Source organism: Mesoplodon densirostris, chromosome 8 (assembly GCF_025265405.1).
Source record: "Mesoplodon densirostris isolate mMesDen1 chromosome 8, mMesDen1 primary haplotype, whole genome shotgun sequence".
Taxonomy (NCBI): Eukaryota; Metazoa; Chordata; class Mammalia; order Artiodactyla; family Ziphiidae; genus Mesoplodon; species Mesoplodon densirostris.
Genome location: NC_082668.1, coordinates 113,598,674 through 113,618,905, shown reverse-complemented (window position 1 = coordinate 113,618,905; position 20,232 = coordinate 113,598,674). Strand labels below are relative to the sequence as shown.

The 20,232-nt window shown below is 36.7% G+C and overlaps 1 protein-coding gene across 2 annotated transcripts in view; it reads left to right on the top strand.

The window, feature by feature from the left end:
• The window catches only part of DPP10 (dipeptidyl peptidase like 10), a 689,759-nt gene that overhangs the window by 531,965 nt on the left and 137,562 nt on the right, over positions 1 to 20,232 (top strand). For both annotated transcript variants that reach the window (XM_060106086.1, XM_060106085.1), the window contains 2 exons: positions 5,636 to 5,756; positions 16,235 to 16,389. In XM_060106086.1, coding sequence (XP_059962069.1) covers positions 5,636 to 5,756; positions 16,235 to 16,389 — 276 coding nt within the window. The remainder of the gene's footprint in view (positions 1 to 5,635; positions 5,757 to 16,234; positions 16,390 to 20,232) is intronic.

Below are 20,232 nucleotides of genomic sequence, written 5' to 3'. Positions count from 1 at the left end.
CTTTTATTTATAAGTTTACACTTAAAGTCTTTAAAGAATAATTCCTCCAAGTGTTTCCTAGACTGAAATGTAGCATATTGCTTAAAAGGGAAAATTTTACTTCAAATCCAATGGAATCATATCCATTAATGGAATATGGCTTAAATATTTCAAACATTTTTATTTTTTTTTAAAATATTTAAATGTCTTATGTATGTGATGGAGTTCAAGGTGGCTTATTGATAAAAAAGTATTATGTACATGATTATATGCATTAATACTGCCTATATGATAAAATTTTCTTATTTATTGAAAAATGATAACATCTGAATCTAATAATGATGCTAAATCACTGCAAAATCTTTTTTGTGTGATTTATTTCCAAAGTAATATTACATGAAATTCACTTTATTAACATATATTTAGTTTAATATAAATTATTTAAGAAATTGATAAGCTGGAATAATTAAAAATTAAAATCTGTTCCTGGTAAAGCAAAAGGCAAAGATTCCACACAAATTTTGGAGCCACTATTGGATCAGGAAGTATGATGAAGTTGGAGTATGGTTAGTGGTCCAGGAGCCAAAAGAAGCAAGGATATGGTTATCTGAATGTTCATATCTATTAGGGCAGGTTGAAAGATAAGAACTGCATAGATTTGAAGGGTATGAAACTATATATATATACTGCTACTTAGTCACTATTGTTGAAGCTGGCATGCAAAAGCCACTGCCAAAGGTTAAATGTCTTCCAGTTCCTAACTAGCAGCTTTCTCATATTTGCAGAAAGTAACTAGAACCCACCAAGCAAAGAAGCTGAGAAGACTAGTTTGCAAAGGAATCTTAGAATTGTAGATTTCAGGTTTCTGATGACACAGTAATAGAAGACTATGGGGGGTTAGGGGGGCAGGTGCGGGCCTGAGTACCAAAAGACAGCATTCAGGGCTTCCCTGGTGGCGCAGTGGTTGAGAGTCCGCCTGCCGATGCAGGGGACACAGGTTCGTGCCCCAGTCCGGGAAGATCCCACATGCCACGGAGTGGTTGGGCCCGTGGGCCATGGCCACTGAGCCTGCACGTCCGGAGCCTGTGCTCCACAACAGGAGAGGCCACAACGGTGAGAGTCCCGCGTACCACAAAAAAAAAAAAAAAAAAGACGACATTCAATGTATATCTGTTGGTGAGATCCCTGCTAGTGTACGTTTGTATTAGTATTGGCATTGTCTGGTGCACAAAAACGGATTCATGTTGAAATAATTTTCTTGTTTTGTGCCTTTTGTCACTTGACACTATCTCAGTGAAACACCTCCAGGTCAACTCATGTAACACTAATTTATTCTCTTCAAAGCCCGAGTGTTACTACCTGATGTGGATGGATCATAATCCATCCAGGCAAGCACTTTGATGGGTTTTCACTTTGATTCTTCTTTTTGGCCATCATAAACACTGCAGAAATAAATATCACTCTTCATCATTCTGTACATATTGATGGTTTTCTGTTATTGTTTTGTTTTTCTTACAAGACAAGGTCCCAGATTTGGGATTGCTGATGAGATGGAATATGTTTTGTTTTCAGTTGCCATATTGTTTTTCAATATGCTTATCACATTTTATATTTTCACAGTCAACATAGGAATGGACCCCTTTCACCACATCCCTGCCAGTAATATATGTTATCTGGGATAGCTTCTTAATTACAACTTTTTCCCAGAAAGCAAGCCACAGTAGAAGGCAGCCCAAATACTATCCCAACTTGGCTGTGACTTTGTAGATTCTCTTACACCATTACAACATATGGGGATTTTTGAATGATTTGTAGTTTTCTAATTTAAAATTATCATAAAAATCACTCAAATCAGTGAAGGTGGAATAGCTTTTCAGTAATATTTCAGCTAAAATAGATCTAACATTTAATTATATTTCTGTTTTATTCTGATGTTCTTTTTCAATTAAACTGGCTGAAAGTTCATAAGAGTCTGCTCTTATAAGTTTGTATTAGGCATTGTCTCTGGTTAAATCAGTCACAGTAGGGTAATTTACATTATAATTGCTCTCAAACCTATAATCCTAATGACTTTTAACCTCACATGTTCATTTATTGCCATATGTCCATCACAAGTTGGCTGGGGCTGGGGAAGGAGTTTGTTCCATACCTCTTCACCCAGCAATCCTGGCTGCTGGGGCATCCATCATCTTAAGCATTACTGGAGTTGCACCAAGGGAAGAGAAGGCAGAAAGTTGAAAATTGGCTCTTAAAGCCTCCTGCACAGCAATGACACATATTGTGTTTAATCACTGGTAATGAGCGATATCAATTAACACATTGATAGAATAATTTCCTGGGTCATTTACTACATATTTCTCAGTTTGTCACAGCATGTAGTATTTCAGCTGTCCTCCTGTTGCCTTTGTTGTGACTTTACCAATTTGGAATTATTTTATAAGTGTACTAAGACCATGGATTTTGAAAAACTGGGTAGTCAGCTTGCTCTATTAGCTGAAAAATTAAATGGTCAAATTGCTATCCATTTCTATTTGTTATACTGTTTAGATAGCTCATTGAAGGAATTGATTGATGGCATCAAAAATATTATGACAGTTTAATCAGTAACATTAGGATAAATGGCATTAATGTTTGTCGTATTTTCAATGTGATTTAAATCTAGTTGTAGCCCTTGATCATTGCCCTTTGGATCCAGCTTAATTTCATCAGTGTGCCAAGATAGTACCTGGGAATATTTGCAGCTCCTATATTGCTAAAGTAGTGGTGAGAGTTTGTGACTATTATTTGAAGCTAATGTAATTCAAGGAAATACTGTGGTAATTTAAAAGTGTTTAAAAGACTATAAATGTATATTTTCATAAAGGCAGCCGCTAATTTTTTGTCCACAGAAATAAAGATCTTGTGGATATCCCCTGATATTACAGATTTCAGCAAATGGCATTAAAATTCTGATTCCATATTGCTTGTTCTTTTACATTGAAATAGATGTCAGTTTCATGTGGATTTTGAACATCATCCAATCTGTTCTTCAAATACAAATGTAATTACTGGTCAATGGTTTTGGTATCCAAAACCATTTATACATCTGCTGAAATCGTGGAGGTTTTATTAATTGTTTTGACTTAGAGTTTGTTCCCTTCAAAAAGCTGAGGATTTGGAACAATATTACATTGGGTTAAGTAACCCTTTTTAGTTTTTTTTAAAGATTTATTATTTATTTATTTATTTTTGGCTGTGTTGGGTCTTCGTTGCAGCATGGGGAATCTTCACTGAGGCATGTGGGACCTTCCGTTGCAGTGCGTGGGCTTCTCTCTAGTTGTGGTGTGCGGTTTTCTCTTCTCTAGTTTTGGCATGCAGTCTCCAGGGTGGATGGGCTCTGTAGTTGCAGCACGCAGTCTATCTAGTTGAGGCACTCAAGCTCAGTAGTTGTGGCACGTGGGCTTAGTTGCTCTGTAGGATGTGGGATCTTAATTCCCTGACCAGGGATCGAACCCAGCTGCCCTGCATTGGAAGGTGGATTCTTTACCACTGGACCACCAGAGAAGTCTCAATTTACCCTTACTTTTGATAATAGTCCCATGTGCTTATATAGCATGAGTGTGGATGATCTGAATTTCTATTTACTTACAAGTCCTAATAGAAGATTATGGTACAAAAAGAGGATTCCCTCCAAGTAAAGCCGATTTTGTGTGCCTATTTCATATACTGTTTGTGAAAGGCAAAAGGAGGTAGTATACGAAACACATAAAGTTTAAGCTTTAAATGGCTACCATAAAGCTAATATTATTTCTCAGTTATGAGGGGTTGTGAAAGTCATAAAAAAAACTTCCATCCAGTTTTAAGATACCTGAGATATAGTTCTCAAACTTTTGCCTAAGTGGGACCTGCATATTTTCAATAATAAGTTTATTTCCTATATTCTTATCACTTGAAAACTTTCTAAATGAAGTGAAAGCAATGAATATCATTTGTTAATACCACCCCCTACTACCCCTACTGCTATTACTATTCTACTAACTATTCCTAATATATAGTCGACATAATATAATCAACCTAATAGTCAATAGTTTGGGATAATTTACACATTGGCTGAAGCTGTAGAGGTTTTGTTTTGATTTAGATTCTGTAGCGCCTGCAAAAAGTGTAAGGTTTTTGAACCAGATTATCTTGCGTGAAGTCAGCCCTGCTCCTAGCAATAGCCACATGTGTTACATGTTCTACATTCATCACCTCATTTATTCTTCACATCAGATCTCTAAAGTAGGTGTGAGACATCCACATCTTATAAAAGAGAGGATTGAGATGTAGAAAGGTTAAACAAATTATCCAAGTTATTTGGATTTTAAATTTAGGCTGCCTGATTATAAACACATGTTTAAACACCTATTATATCTTTTTTAATCTCCACCCCCAACAATTCTTATTCTTATTGTCATCCTCACCTGTAATATAAACAGCAGGTAGTAGTGGAATGGTTAACTAGATACACTCACTGTTAAGTGCTTGCCAAATCACCAGAATCAAAGTAGAGTATCAATCAAATGTTCTAGATATTAAGATTGCCTTCATTATTGTGCACATCAAGGTTTAAAATCTAAGACCTCATGATTAATCAGACAATTATTTCAGAAGTTCTTGTGTTTGCTCTATCTGCTTTTGTGCAGTGATCCTATAGCATGCTGGAACACATGGGCACTAGGCCATCTTTCACCTTCTTAGTAGAATGTCACTCTAAATAGCAATTTGGCTTTCATTGAACAATATTCTACTCCCTGCAACAAGTGGATGAAACATGGCTCTGTGACAGTTATATCACACAGAACAACAGTTTGAAATGTTTGGCATTTCAAAGTGAATTATAAATAATTTTATCCTGAATTATCTCTATTAAAGATAGTTCATTTTTTGTGGACAGACACTGTTTAATTTCTACTGCTGTTCCTGTATTGGGACTATTGTTGTTGCTGATGATGATGTTGATATTATTTTGTAAGACTCTGTAATGTATTCATATTGAAACTCTTTCTTGAATCCTCAAGCACAAGGTTATTATTACTGCTATGCTATTTAGGAAAGAATTACCAAGGAAGACTGAGGCATAGGGAGGTGTGTTCCACTTATCAATCTGAAGGAGTTTTGCCAGTGTTTCCTTTCATTAGTGGATCTTTGAGTTGAGCTGGAGAGAATCAGAGACATTCTCTAAAGATTATTTTATTGATCACCAATGCATTTTTTGGTAAAAGACCCCAAATTGAGGTTTTTCGAGTTGTTTGCTGTTACTAAAATGGCATCTAGTACAGTTGTCAGTCTCTTAAGCCTACAGAATGTTATCTCAAACCCAAACCAATGTTGTGGTATGAGAAAAAGATTGTTGAGTAGATGAAACATTGTTGTTGAATATATGGATTTAAAAGCTTCAATAGCTAGTACCATGTAATTTCTAAATGATAACTGGATATTATATGATAGAGAAAGAAACAGCCATTAATAATTGAAAGCAATAAAAAATATACATTAAATAAAAACAAATTGAAAGCAGGCAAATAATAAAACACTTAGCTCTTCAGCTCTTATTCTATAAAATGAAAGTTTTAAAAAAGGCTTCCTAATATTTTTGGTTTTTTGGTTTGTTTGTTTTACATGTTTCCTGATCCAGATTTATATTTTTGAAAATAATATCTACTATCAACCTGATATAAAGAGTAGTTCATTGCGACTGACATCTTCTGGAAAAGAAGGAATTATTTTTAATGGAATTGCTGACTGGTTGTATGAAGGTGAGTGAATAGATTTAGTTTCAAAAGAATACAAATGATATATTTTTTATACAAAATCTATAAGAAAAATCTGTTCAATTATAACAATACTTATAGCACTATTTCTTCCTCTCATTTCCTCTCAAAATTGCCTTCATGCTTTCATATCTTTGCATCTGCTCATGTTTTGACTGGTTATGATTTACATCTACTTATATAATTCCATGTTTGAGATATATATATATATATATATATATATATATATATATATATCTCACATATATACACACACATATACACATTTTGTTCAGGCTAAATAGATCTTATTTTTGGTGATGCTTAACTAATGAAAGTGAATAATCATCTTACATCACTCTGGAAGTAGATGCTGAATTTTTCTGACTCTGGGAAAGAATAAACAAAATCCTTTGCTATTCAAAAAGTTCATGAAAGCCACTTAATTATTAGTCATTTCCATTAAGAACATTCTGTCACATTTTAAAAGCCACTGTATAGGGACCAAAATATTCAATGATTACCTACCTACCTAAAAAGTTATTTATAATAACTGTTGAATCAAGTTTTCATAATAGCTGAGAATATAGGAAGGAATCAGGTGATGAAAACCTCTATCCAATTTTATCGTGTACCAATTATCAGCTAGTTATAGGTACAGATTGCCTAGGAAAAACTCAAAGTGTGAGTTTAAAACCTATGATTCAGACTCTACAACTGATCTTGGCAAAATACATCAAAATTTAAACTAAGTTAGTCTATTAAATTAGAAATTATAAAGTAAGAATCTTCCAGAGAATAAATTTTACTCTTGAGCAGTACTGGCAAATGCAATCTTTCTAGCTCAGAGTTGCTACTTTTAATTATGTAAGAAAGTAAATCATTTAGTTTATTCATTCATTCATTTCATTCATTCATGCTCTCATTTGACAGATATTATTGAAGACCTACTATGTTCCAAGTACTTGTGTAAGTGCTGAGATACATCAGGAAACAAAACAAAGTTCTGCTCTCAGGACTTTACATTAAAAGGAAAATGTTGCTGGGTGGAACTATATTGTAGCCCTCAAGATTTACACATATATGTGTACATGTGTATTTATATCTAAAATGTATTTTGTGTATAAGCTAGCATCAAATAGTAAAAGCCACAGTTTATTCTGAGGAGTAGGGGAACCTACTGTGGAAATATCAGTGATAATTATACTATGAAATTTTACAAAATGAAATGCACAAACAGATTAGTAGTGTTCTTTGGTTGAGAGTGTCAAAAACTGACTCTGGCTTTCTTATTTCAAAATGATGGATTATTAGAGGGGCCTGAGACACCCCAATGAATTGAAAAACAGGTGAGGAACAAACTTGAAACCTTGGTAGTTCTGAGAGTCTAGGTAGTAAGAATTAACCACCTCTTACCTAGAGGATCTAGGAAAGACACACCTTTTATCTTCAAAATATTTTTGGTACTGTAGGAGACCCTGAAAGATGAAGAAACAATGCCAATGCAGTGTACTAAGTAATGAATCACAGTAAACACAGGATTCTATGAAAAAACAAAGGAGTCAGACTTAGCCCATTTTAGGGATTTGTAAATATTTTCTTAATGGAGAAAGCCTCTGAGCTGAGCCTCAAAGAATAAGTTTAACACAGAAGAAGAAACCAGGAAAGAAAAATCCAAGCAATAGTTAAAAACTTGAAGAAGCATAGAAGGGTTAAATAGCATAGTGTGTGCCCAGGGAACTAAAATCAGCTTGGTATTATTGAGGCATAAAATTTGAGAAAAGGAAGGCAACAAGAACCAAGAGGCAGTAACCCTAAAAATTATCTGGGATTTCAATTATTTTTCCACTATTAAATGGGGAAACTAATACAGCTTTTCAGGAAAGGAAGTGTCAAGATTAGATCTTCCACATAAACAGATAATTTTGGCTAGAGTGTAAAGCTGGAATTGAATAGTGAAAAGAACCAATGAGCAGCTATAAGGCTTTTTCTATGTTCTATCAAGAGATAATGACTAGGGTTAAAGCAGGAAGAAGGAAGGAAGATTCTAAAATTGATGAGACAGTAAAATAGGTAGATCTTAGTGTTTAAATGGACGAGATGGATTGAAGAAGTCAAGAATGATTCTTTGGCTTCTGGTTTGGATCACTAGTAAATAGTGGTGGCAGACACAGTGAGTAGACATCAGAAGGAACAGTAGACTCAGGGAGGAGAGGATAATTTAGCGGGAACATTGGTGCTTCACGGTGTGCTAGTTTGCTACATTGGGTGACAAAATGTGATCCTTAACATTCAAGAAATTTTGAGTCAACTAGGGGTAAACCCAATGTAGAATGTACTGACTTGACACTGATCAAGATTTGGGCCTCTGTCCTTTAGGGAAGGCTTCATATAGTTTATGGAATTACATATTTGAGGAAATTATAAGGAGAGAAATTAAAGACCACTCTTTGGGAAATAAGGTTATCTTAATTAGAGAATAAAAACCTATATATTGGGGCTGAAACTGAACAGTGTGTTGAGGGATAAGCAGGACAAATGGGTAACAGAAACTTTTGTTTTGGGGATGACACTGTAAGTCTGATACTTTCCAAAAAGGGGGAAATGGAAAAATTATGGGTTTTGCCATTCAAATTAAATTCAGTCCTTTGGGCTCATATGTTCTAGGTATACTAGGAAATTCCAGATATGCTATGTGAGTTAATTCTTACAATGCTAGTATATCTAATCACTTACTGAAGAAACCGTGATTCAGGGATGATAGGTGACTTGGACATGACCTCAGCGTTCACGAGGGTAGAGCTGACACTTGAATGTGTCTCTTCAAAGTCAGTGCTTCGTCCTGGGCTACTCCACCTGTTATGGTGCAGGGCCTTTCACTCTTCCCTAAGGGATGACATGCATTATGGACCTAAGGTGTTAGATTTCCCTGGTCTGTTTCATCAGCCAAAGACTCTGAATCCTACTCTCCATGGACTTACCTTAATTCTTGCTTCAATTCCAAGAGAAGGGACCTTACGAAGGGAATAAGTGTTAAGGTTTGGCAGAGGGATTTAGGTAATTCATGCATCATTGATTTTCCCTCAGCATTTTGATTGGCATCCCCAACCTATGGTTCAAAACTCCCACACGGGGTTTAATCACTTGCTATCACTTTGCTTGTCCAATGTGTCAACACCTCCCAGAATCCAGACCTTCTCTTTTCCTTCAGTATACTCACGAAAAGGCAGTACTACCTATTAGAAATGCATATGATCTTCAACAGTATATATGTGATACTCTAGTGTAGAGTTTCCTTTTTATTACTTTGCAGGAATCAATTATAATATGAATTAGCATGTGTGGGAAAGCCAAGAAGGAACATGTAACATTTCCACGTAGTTTTTCTAAATTGAAATTTACCTTCTATAATTATCATAGGAAAAGATTAGAAGAGTCACATAAAAGATAATAAAATGTTTTTATGGCAAATTTTAAGTGCGTTAAGGGCCAGGCCAATCTGTGAGTGTGCCTATTGCTCCCAACCACCGTCACTAATGTGGAGTCTTTAAAAGTCTTTTAAAAGTGTAATTGTTTCTATTTCTAGTATTAATTCCTAAGGAAAGTAAAAACAAATAAAATATAATGTGGGGCTTTCCAGGTGGCACAGTGGTTGGGAGTCTGCCTGCCGATGCAGGGGACGCGGGTTCGTGCCCCGGTCCGGGAAGATCCCACATGCCGCGGAGCGGCTGGGCCCGTGAACCATGGCTGCTGAGCCTGCCCATCCGGAGCCTGTGCTCCGCGACGGGAGAGGCTGCAACAGTGAGAGGCCCGCGTACCGCAAATAAATAAATAAATAAATAAATAAATAAAATATTGTGTTTTAAAGAGTTGGTGAAGTTCATGGGGAATTCCCTGGTGGTCCAGTGGTTAGCACTCCATGCTGTCACTGCCAAGGGCCTGGGTTCAATCCCTGGTCTGGGAACTAAGATCCCACAAGTCATGCAGAGTGACCCCCCCCCCCAAAAAAAAAAGAGTTGGTGAAGTTCAGAAGAAAAATAAAACATTGTGCTCAAAACGAAACATTTTAAATATAATTTACACAAAGCACCTCATATCTTATTCATACAAATTGGCATATTTAACGTGGTAACTTAACAAAATATCAAATCAATATTTTGTTTAAAAAAGGTAAAGTTCACAGCTGCCAAGTTTACAACTTTGAAAATCTCCATGAAGTATTGAATCTATTAAATAGAAACAAAAAATGACTGTCACTTTCAATTATTTGAATAATGGAACTGACATGCCTAAAAGATTTATAAATATATTTTAGAATCTCATATTTTAAAGGAATCCTTCTTTGAAATTCAATCTAACAGTTATTGAGCACATATATTTGTCAGACATTATCTGACAGCAATACCATGAGGAATATGGGTTTCTATGTTTTGGGTATTTCCAACTTAATGGAGTGAAAAACTGTAAACAGTTATTATATAATGAACCATTTGGAGCATGGTAAATAGAAATATAAATAGAACTACATGTCATCATATTAAATATATGTATAAATAGAATTAATTCTGATGTGTTGCGGGAATATAGGGTGGTTTATAGAAGAAATGGTTTTTGCATTGAGCTTTAAGAACGACAAGAATAAAGAGGTGGGAGAAGAAAATTACAAGATAAATGATATGCTTATCAACAAATTGGGATTGTTGCTTTTTTTGTTATTTGGTGAAAATAATGCAAAATGCCTGTCTTCACTTTTTTTTGTGCCTTCTCATAGACACAGGAAGTCACATTCATCCATTCATTGATTCAACAAACATTCACTGAGTACTTACTAAATCCCAGTAAAACTGAACTGTGACATATAAAAGAAAAAAAGATTAGAGATGCAGCCATGGAAGCCAGAGGAAGATAGGATGATAAACAACAATGCTAAGTCTCAGGAGGTCAAACAAGCTAAGGATTCCAAAGTTACTGTTTGATTTGCTACCAGAATTTGACAAGAACAAAATCAGTCAATTGGTGCCAGAAGCAAGCCTGCAGTGGATGGAGCTGTAAATGGGAAGTGAGAAGGTTATGAACATAGACAATTCTTTCAAGAAAGTTGACAGATACAGGCAATAAGGGGAAAAAAATCAACCAAAACTCAGGGCTGACAGTAGATCCTCAGGAAATGCTATCTAAGTTGATAAACTACAAATGGATAAAATCAGCTTACTTTTTGGAATTGCTTGGTAATCTGAACACAATGGTTGTATATGAGTTAGTTTTCTGTGTGTGCTTTGTGTTGAGGCTGTATTTTTAAGTGTCTGTGATATAAAACCACGTGTGTTGAGAACTCCATCTGCTCTGCAGTGAGATTTTCTAAATCAGTGTAATAAAGACATTGAAGAGCGAAGCCTACATTGAAATGGAATGGAATACAATTTGTAAAAATACATTGTTTATAGATAATATAATTACAGGAAGTTTCAATCCATGAGTAAAAGTCCCTATTAGTTGCAATTAAAGAACGTGTGCCTTGTTCAAGAGGACTTTTAAGCAAATGCATGTTAAAGATTCTTTTATTTATCTACTTTCTATTCAGGTAGCTTTTTTTTTTTTTTTTTTTTTTACCTGAAGGAAGTCACATAACTCTTTGTATATACTACTTTGCTATTTTATCATTTTTGTGAGGAACAACTTTAGGCCTAAATCACTCTAAAATAAATAAAAGTAGATGATATCCAGTTTCTATTGAATGGTGCCCTCAAATTGGGGCCATTCTTATTCTTGGGAAGTACTTGTGTATGCATACTTCAGCACCCAGGATAGAACCTGCTTCTTAGAAACCCTGAGTGTTGATTTGGGGCAACACAATCTGATCTCTCTGTACCTACAGGTCTTATAAGACTTAGAGTTTACATGCACTCCATTGGCAGCATGTTTTTTCTTCAGTGTTATGTGGCTCACTCATGTCTCCTCACCTGAATTTTAAGTTACTTGAATAAATCAGGGTCAGGATCACTACTGGAAAAAAACTGGCACATTCAAAATAGTATTCAGCTTTATTTATGAAGGGCCACTTGTAAAAGACAAGGAATATACAGCCTGTGGCTAGTAATGGTTTAGCCGTTAATACCTGAAGAGGGAAGGTGGACAGCTGTTACTAAGGCCTAGAAGGAGGGAGCCCTGGAGTTTTCACAGTATTAGAAGCAGTGAGTTTTGGTTGAAGAAGACAGCCAAATCCACATGGTTTCCATGGGTGGAAACCAACAAAATAAATACCATGCACTAACTTTTTTCTCTTTATTTGATTTGCCTGGTTTCATATTGGCCACACTTTGAGTTTTTAAGCTCAGACACCATGGGAATGTTCTTATTATTCAAATGAAAAGTTTGTGGCCCCAGAAGAGGAGCACACAAAGTCTCATCTGCTACCATTTCATTGTAGAGTGATATTAGTCCAGTTATATACCTGTCTGAAATTGACAGCCAATATTTGTGTTTTTCATATAAGGTTTGGGGGAAAATGGCCCCATTAAGAAAATAAATGACTTATCATATGGCCTTAATTGGTAGTCATAGCTCCTTTCCTGAACTATTCATTCCTTTTTCCATTTACCTTCAGTCAGCATTTTGACTAGATAGGTCATTCACCTGGTGCATCAAACCAAAACTTTATTCCTGCCAAATCTTATTCCTTTGCTTCCTCTTCTTAATTAGGCTGCTACCATTTTAGTTTTCCATTGAAATGGAAATTGGCATGTAGAAATGTGGAATTGGAAAATGAGATGGAATTAGACAAAAGGGTATTTGTGAATCTGCTAAATTCCAAATATCTTCTTCCTTTTCCTTCTTTATATAGTAAAGGCACATTTTCTTCCTGGCAGATGATATAAATCATTGACCCAGCACAGTGAGTATGTTTTCTGTCAGTTTATTTTTCCAGTCACACTGAGCCCAAAATGGTCAGGGAAAAATTTCAGCTTCTAATTCAGAGAAACAGAATTGTGACTATTTTCCTTGTTGGAGGCAATCCTCCCTTAGGTATTAGGACTTCTACACCCACCAAGCCCATTGTCATAAGGATAAGAAACAAAGTGTTGTGTCCAGTGGATTATTAATGTGATAGTGAAAGAGAACACTACACTTCCACCCCTTAGCTCCTAGATCTGTGCTTCCTGGTTATGCAGGCAGACACAGAGGCTCCTCTGCTATGGACGTGCTCTGATGGACATTAAGCAGGACCCTAATATCTGGAGGATAACATCCCAACTTCAAGGATGTTGTCCAAAAAATAGTGCCTAAATCGAGGTACAGCAGACTACTTTACTCTTCTGTCAAGCCTGGCTAGTGAGGAGCATGATGAAATCAGTGAATGCCATTCTGAGTCCACTGCCTTCCTTTTGCTGTAAAATATTTGCTATTTGGAGGTGACATAGTGTGGGTTATTGCGGTAATGGATAAGTTATTCTGTAAGTCCATGAACAGCAGTGCTGATAGGACTGCAGGTAGCAAAGACATGTCCATATCTGGAATATGTATCAATTTCTGTTATGGCAAAATTCTACCCTTTCTGATGGAAGAGTTACCATGTAATCCACCTGTCACCAGGTAGTCAGCTGGGCCAGCTGGGAAATAATGCCATGTCAAGAGTTTAGTAATAATCAATATCATTGGCAGCCAGAGACAAACTGGCATGCACTCGGTGGTCATACTGTCCATCTGGTCATTGAGAGCCTCCTCTGCTATGGATGTGCTCCAGTGGACATTAAGCAGGACACTAATATCTTCAAATTTTTACATTTTTACCCCTCCTGACAAGTCCATGCACATATTTTCTCTAGACTTCCTGTCACTAATTCTGTGACTTTACTTTTCCATATCCCTGATCAGGTGGCCATTTATTAGTTACTGTGCATGAGTCTGGATGGACCTATGCTTCAAGCCAAGTCTCCTTCCGCAAGAAGTAGAAAACTAAATATCTTGTTTAAAAGTCTTCCAACTGGGAGAATTTATGTCTATTATAGTCTTTTGATGCCACTCCTGGGTAAGATTATAGTGCAGAGCTTGTCCAGTTCCAGTGTGTTCAAGTACATCATGCAAACCTGCCCATAAACCAGGCCTACATTTACTCCTCCTCTGCCAGCTTATGTCAGGATGTCAGAGGCATAGGCATCCTGAGGCATAGATGTGAAATGAAGGAGAAAGGATAAAGCAGAGGATGCAGTACAATGGGCAGTTCACTTATACGTTCTAGTCCAGTTCCATATAAACCACGTCTATCTTATAGTGGAATATAGCTGTATGTGTTTAGTTTTATGGTCAGTGAATCAGATAAGAGTCAGTCATGATGGACAGTTTGGGTTGCATAGTCACTTGGTATCCCATGGTCAGGCTAATTATTTCTACCATAGCTCAGTAGAGAGCTGCTTTTGAATTGGGGAATATTTATTGGCACAGGAGAAAATGGCCTTTCCCTAAAGCTTGTAATGCCTGTGCTCTGATTGTCATATGGTGATTGCCAGAAGCTTCACACAACATCTCTGGGAAGGACACTTGGATTACCATCGTATCTGCTGGGTCACAGGGTGAAGATGGTAGGAAAGATTGGACCATGGCCTTGAGCTGCTGCACAGCCCTCTCTTGCTCAGGTTCTTCTCAGAACTGGCAGTTTTAGAGGTTACCTGGGAATAAAACAGGTCAGCACATGTGAATGTAGTTTACGGTGTTCTTCAAAATCCAGAGTACAGGCCTTCTTTACTTTTAAATAAATATAATCCCAACAAATTTTCTCACTTTTTAATAGACATCCCAGTGTATCCCAGGCTACTATATCTCTAACCTTTTCCCTAGGGATGCAGCCTCTTAAAATTTACAGGAATTACGCTTTCACTCTGCCTTTATGCAGAGAAGGTCTAGCTCCCTTGTATAGGGGTTGCCTCAGTCAGCAAGAAGACTTGTGGAAATTTTGAGGTTCAAAATCTTCAGCCGACATTCCACTATAAAATGTGTTATTTATGAGACTGGTCCAGAAAGCAGTAAGTGTACTGCACACATCTACCCAAGCATCCTTAGCCTATTTGTCAGGCTCCCAATACTTCTCTACCAATATTGCTGTCTTAGCTTTAAAACACAAGTGAAGCTGAGACCCTAATTTGTGTTGCACCTCTGCAACACTGTCTATGTTCTCTCGGACCTCAGCCACATCTGCTCTTCAACTACAGAAGAGAGGGACTCCAAAGTTGCCATGGTGACCTTTTGTGTTTTCCTAATTTAGTTGTCATGATTTCAATTTCTGTTTATTCCTATGTAATCCCTCTGAGGTCTCATAAGAACTTCACTTATAATCTGTATCGTTGTCATTTTTGTAGCAACTGAGTGTCACAATCACTTGTCCTCCAAACACTTTTCCTCTCTAGCTGCATTTTATTCTATGTCATCACCAGTGACAATTGATTATTCATGATTCCATCCCTTGCTATGGATTATCTATGCTCCCAATTCCCCCCAGAAAGGTTATTATTACATCAAAGATCTCCAACCTAATCTCACAACCTAATTTTGAAGGCGTCTTTTCTGAGTCTACTGCTGGTATTATGTTAGGGTCTTAAAAGGAAAAGAGTTAGCACATTCAATAATTTGAAAACTATTTATTTACAAAAAGATAATTTACAGAGGTGAAGGTGTAGGGGATACATAAATGACAGAACTATAATCCAGACTAGTAGCAGCCAGGCAGTGTGCACCCCTATGATGATAGAAGTGAGCCATTATCCGATACAAAAGGAGAAAATTGTGTAGATGAGGCTGCGTTGATAGGAGTAGTGAGATCATTTAAAGCACTCAGCAAGCCTCAGGTGACACTTCAGGACAGAGCCAAGGGAATACATGCTCTGACTTTACTCTCCGTCTTCTAACCTCTTGCCAAGGTGCCATAGTGGCCATGCTCTAGAGAGCATGGGAGCCCTTTTGATATAGTTCATACAGGTTAATTTCCTGGGCCAGGAACCAGGTGTAGAAAAGTGGATAGTGGATCTGGGGTCACATGAAAGACATCCAGTCTATTTTTAAAATTTTATTTCCTTAGAGCTTAGAATAGTTTAATAAATCTAGTAGGTATTCCACTTGTTTGATGATGACAGGATGGAAATATGACTGAATGCAGATATGAATGAATAACGACACAAATATGGTTTTATGCCACGTTTCAGTCTTCAATTACTGTTCTCGTTCTTTTTACTCTGATAGTGCTTTCATCTCCTCTCTTCACATTGTTGACAACCCATGAAATCCTGACTTCACTGCTTTATTCTTTCCTTTCTTTGCATCTTCTTTTCTTGGGATTAAAAGGGTAGCTCAGAAATAAAGAATTCTTCATGAAGTTGATAAAATCTACCACACTGTATAGAAGGTATTTATGTACAATGAAGATCTCAAGGACAGATGTTTGTGGGTCACTGAACCCACATCTACAGTTGTTTTCACATAACACTCGTTTATTCTAGAGGAACTTCTGCATTCTCACATCGCCCACTGGTGGTCACCAGATGGAGAAAGGCTCGCCTTCCTGATGATAAATGATTCCTTGGTGCCTCACATGGTTATACCCCGCTTTACAGGAGCTTTGTATCCCAAAGGAAAGAAGTATCCATATCCTAAGGTAAGTAAAGTGGAAGTGCTGTTTGTCCGCCCTCTCTGTGTGCCAGTGACTTGATTGATAGTATTCTCGGTTCATGAACAAGTTGTCTTTGGAGAATAAAATAAGCCCCCTTACCAGTCAACAGAGTCATCATTTTGAGAGCTTGCAGTGGTCTGTGCGCAGTGCTTGTGTATGAACAGCTAAAGATGTTTCAAGGGTGCAGGAACTTTTGCTGTATTTCTTTCACTTTGATACTCTCATTCTTTATCCCTCACCTTCCTAGTTGAAAAGAGGGTGAGAAAACAAAAGAAGCAGCATTGATCCCAGGGCAAAAGTTTCTCCAAGGTATATATTCTGTGAGTTGTTAATAGCTATTATACAGGAGCAAAAAGTGCCACAGTCAAATAAGTTGGGAATTCTCAGTTAAAAAAAAATAATCTAGCTTTTTTTCAGATGATTTCTTAGAGCACTTAATATACTGCTTCTTAATGTGTATTACAAATCTCCTATAAAAAGTAGACTGAGCATAAAGAATCTCTAGTAAGGAATAGACTAAGCATAAATATAATCTCAATAAAAAATAGACTAGGGCTTCCCTGGTGGTGCAGTGGTTGAGAGTCCGCCTGCCGATGCAGGGGACACGGGTTCGTGCCCCCGTCCGGGAAGATCCCACATGCCGCGCGGAGCGGCTGGGCCCGTGAGCCATGGCCGCTGAGCCTGCGCGTCCGGAGCCTGTGCTTCGCAACGGGAGAGGCCACAACAGTGAGAGGCCCACGTACCACAAAAACAAACAAACAAAAAATAGACTAAACATAAAGAATCACCAATAAATAATAGACTAAGCATGGAGAATTTATGATTATTAATATTAGCACGAGTATTATTTTGGCAGAGCATACTCTGGAACATACTTTATCAAATGCTGGGGTAGAACCAGAGCCAGGCATAGCTGGAATAGATGGAATTGTTTTATTGAGTGAAGCAATTATGGAAACCCTGCCCAGATAGCAAAACTATTTTTAAGTGTTGGGTGAGGCCTCTGAAAGCAGGCTGTGGAACCATCTGGAGTGTACTGGTTTTTCTCTTATATGTCATCATTAATTTTTTAAGGTCTCTTTCTTTAAAGTTTATTTTCCCCATGTTTACAAAACAAAAAAAGCGAGCCCCCCCAAGCATTAATCATGTAAGGATGTCTTATAGAAAACTTTAAAAATTCAAGTTTATACATTTTTAGCTCTTAATGAGGTAAGAGAAGGCTGCTGATTTCATTTAGAAGTCTTTATTAAGCCATTTCTTTAGTGAGTTGTACCTTGTGTTTCCAAGGTACAATAGGTTTTATACCTTTAAGTTTGTGCAGTACCTTAACTGGGCAGAGCCCTGGAAAAATTACCCATCACGTGTATTTTTCTACTCCTGCAATGAAGGCGTGGTTGGGGGGATGACTTTCCTCATTTTCCTATCATCCACAAGACTCATGTTATCCAAGGTGGGGACAGGAGGAAGGAAAGTAGTGAATACGAGAGTCAGGGCTGTGAAGCCTGTTTCCTCAGGGAGATTCTGTGCTGTCTTTCTCCCCATCCTATCCTCCTTCCAATAGGTTGTAGTAACAGAGTGACTGATTGACAGTTACGGAAGACAGCAGGTTTGAGAGGAATAAGATTCCATGATTTTGAAATATTATTTTTAGGGTCTTCTCTGGACATAGATCTGAAAGCACGTATACTCAGTGCTCTTCAGGAAAAAATGGCAATTTGACCTAACAACAAAATAATTATATTTCCCAAGACATTTGTATGGTACTCCAAGAAAAGTACTTATGTCTTCTCCAATTGTAGATTTAGCCATGTTTTATGTATGACAGTTTGTGCAGGTACAACATACCTGTACCTGTTTTTTTTTTTTTCCAGAGAAAAAATTAAAAGATTTTTGAAATATACTCTCACCCTATTTGATTTACTTATAATAATGAAAGTTCACCTGACAATGTAAATACAAAATGAAGAATGGGTCCATACTGTGAAAAGCACATGTCTATGGGCAAGACAGTCACTCAGAGCTGTTCAGTGTGTGCATTGCACAAAGGGAATAAAATCAACCCCAGGGAAGGGACCACTTTCTGTAATTCATTTTCCAAGAGGAGTGGGGATTTTAGGATTCACACAGAAGAGCTATATGTGATAGCTGCATCTTCGAGTTGCCTTCTCAGTTACAGACTCTTGGGGCTTGAACTTGGATACTCCTAGGCCTTATAATTTTATCAAGACGGAAGCAAACAAATGGACATACAGAAACATCTGAGAAAATCTAAATAAGTCAGCAGTAAGTCAGAAGATACTGGGTTGACAAACCTAGACAATTTGTTTTTATTTGATGTTATTATTTAAATAATTAATATTTCTTAATAATAAAGCTAGGCATAAAATAATAATAATGTTTGTTTACTAAATGGGTAAATCATGTGTGCTAATAATATGCTATATATTTTCAGGGAGACTTTTCACGTTTTTTCTTCATTCGGCCGTCTTCACAAGTGCCTCTGTTTTACAGTTGGGCCAACTAAGCTTCTAGAAGGCTAAGTCCTTTTATATAAGTCATAGTTATTTAGAGAACAGAGAAATAACTCAAATTTATTGATTCTGTCTCTCTCTCTCTTTCTGTCTAAAACTACCAGAGGTTAACTTGTATCTCAGAAGATGTAGCTGGAATCAAAATATGTCCTTGTCAAGTTAACGAATAGATATGGAGCTCTCTTTGCTCCATTAACTACAAATGACTCAGCTCTGTATGAGTAAAATTCTTAGCCTGTATATTTAATAAATGATGTATCTAATACGTGATGTATGTAATACATAATGAAGGTCCTGGGTGTGTATTAATGACTACCGTTGAGGAGTAATAAAAATAAAGACAAATATTATAGTGGCCAAAGAGAAAGAATCCCAAGTCCTCAGGTGGCTGTCAGTAGAGATATCTGCCCAGGTGCTTAAGACAACGGGACTCAAAGAAACTAGGTCTGGGTTTTCTTCCTGTTCTCAGAATAAATTTCAGAATAATTTTTGGTCTATTACTTGAATTTTCAAAGTCTCATTATTTTCTACTCTGGTTTAAAAAAAAGTGTTTGTTAGTTTTTCCACTAACAAATGTGTTATTTTGATTTGTTCTTAACTTATGCAATAAACTTCCAAAAAGTGGTGCTTTAGACATCAAAGTAATGCATAGAGTTCACACTAAATTGTTCTTCAAATTAAACTAGATTAAAACGAGTGTAGCAAATACCCAAAGTGGTCAGGTTTACTAATGAAATACTTACACTAAACAAATATATTTGTATTTTGCTTAGTTCAGCATAATTCAGAATTCATAAAATACCCTATCATTAGCAATTCAGCACAAAAAAGATGCACAGCTCTATCTCAGCAACTCAGGTTAATCTTCTTAATTAAAACATTATCTCGTTTAATGACACTTTGGTTGCCAGTAAAATAAGGTTAAGTATTATTGAGGCTTGTGTTTCAGAATCATAGAGGAAGGCTTCTATGGGTTTGCAGTCTTTGTAGCAAATTAGACTGTTAAAAAGTGAATAGATGAACTCCTCTAATTTGCAAACTATTGAAACAATTCAAATATTAAAGGGTACAAATGAACTTGCAATGTGCACTTAATTTCAAAACTCCAAGGAAAGAAATCAAATTGAGATTATAGAATGCTAGACAGCTGAATTTTGGAAACAGCTTAAAGTTTGGTTTTTGTCTAAAACTGACCATAGGTGTACACAACTTTCTTTTTAGATGTTTTCATTTCTTTACTTTCTTTCAGTTCCAGTAATTTCATACAAATTCAGAGGGAGATAACAGACTTGCATTG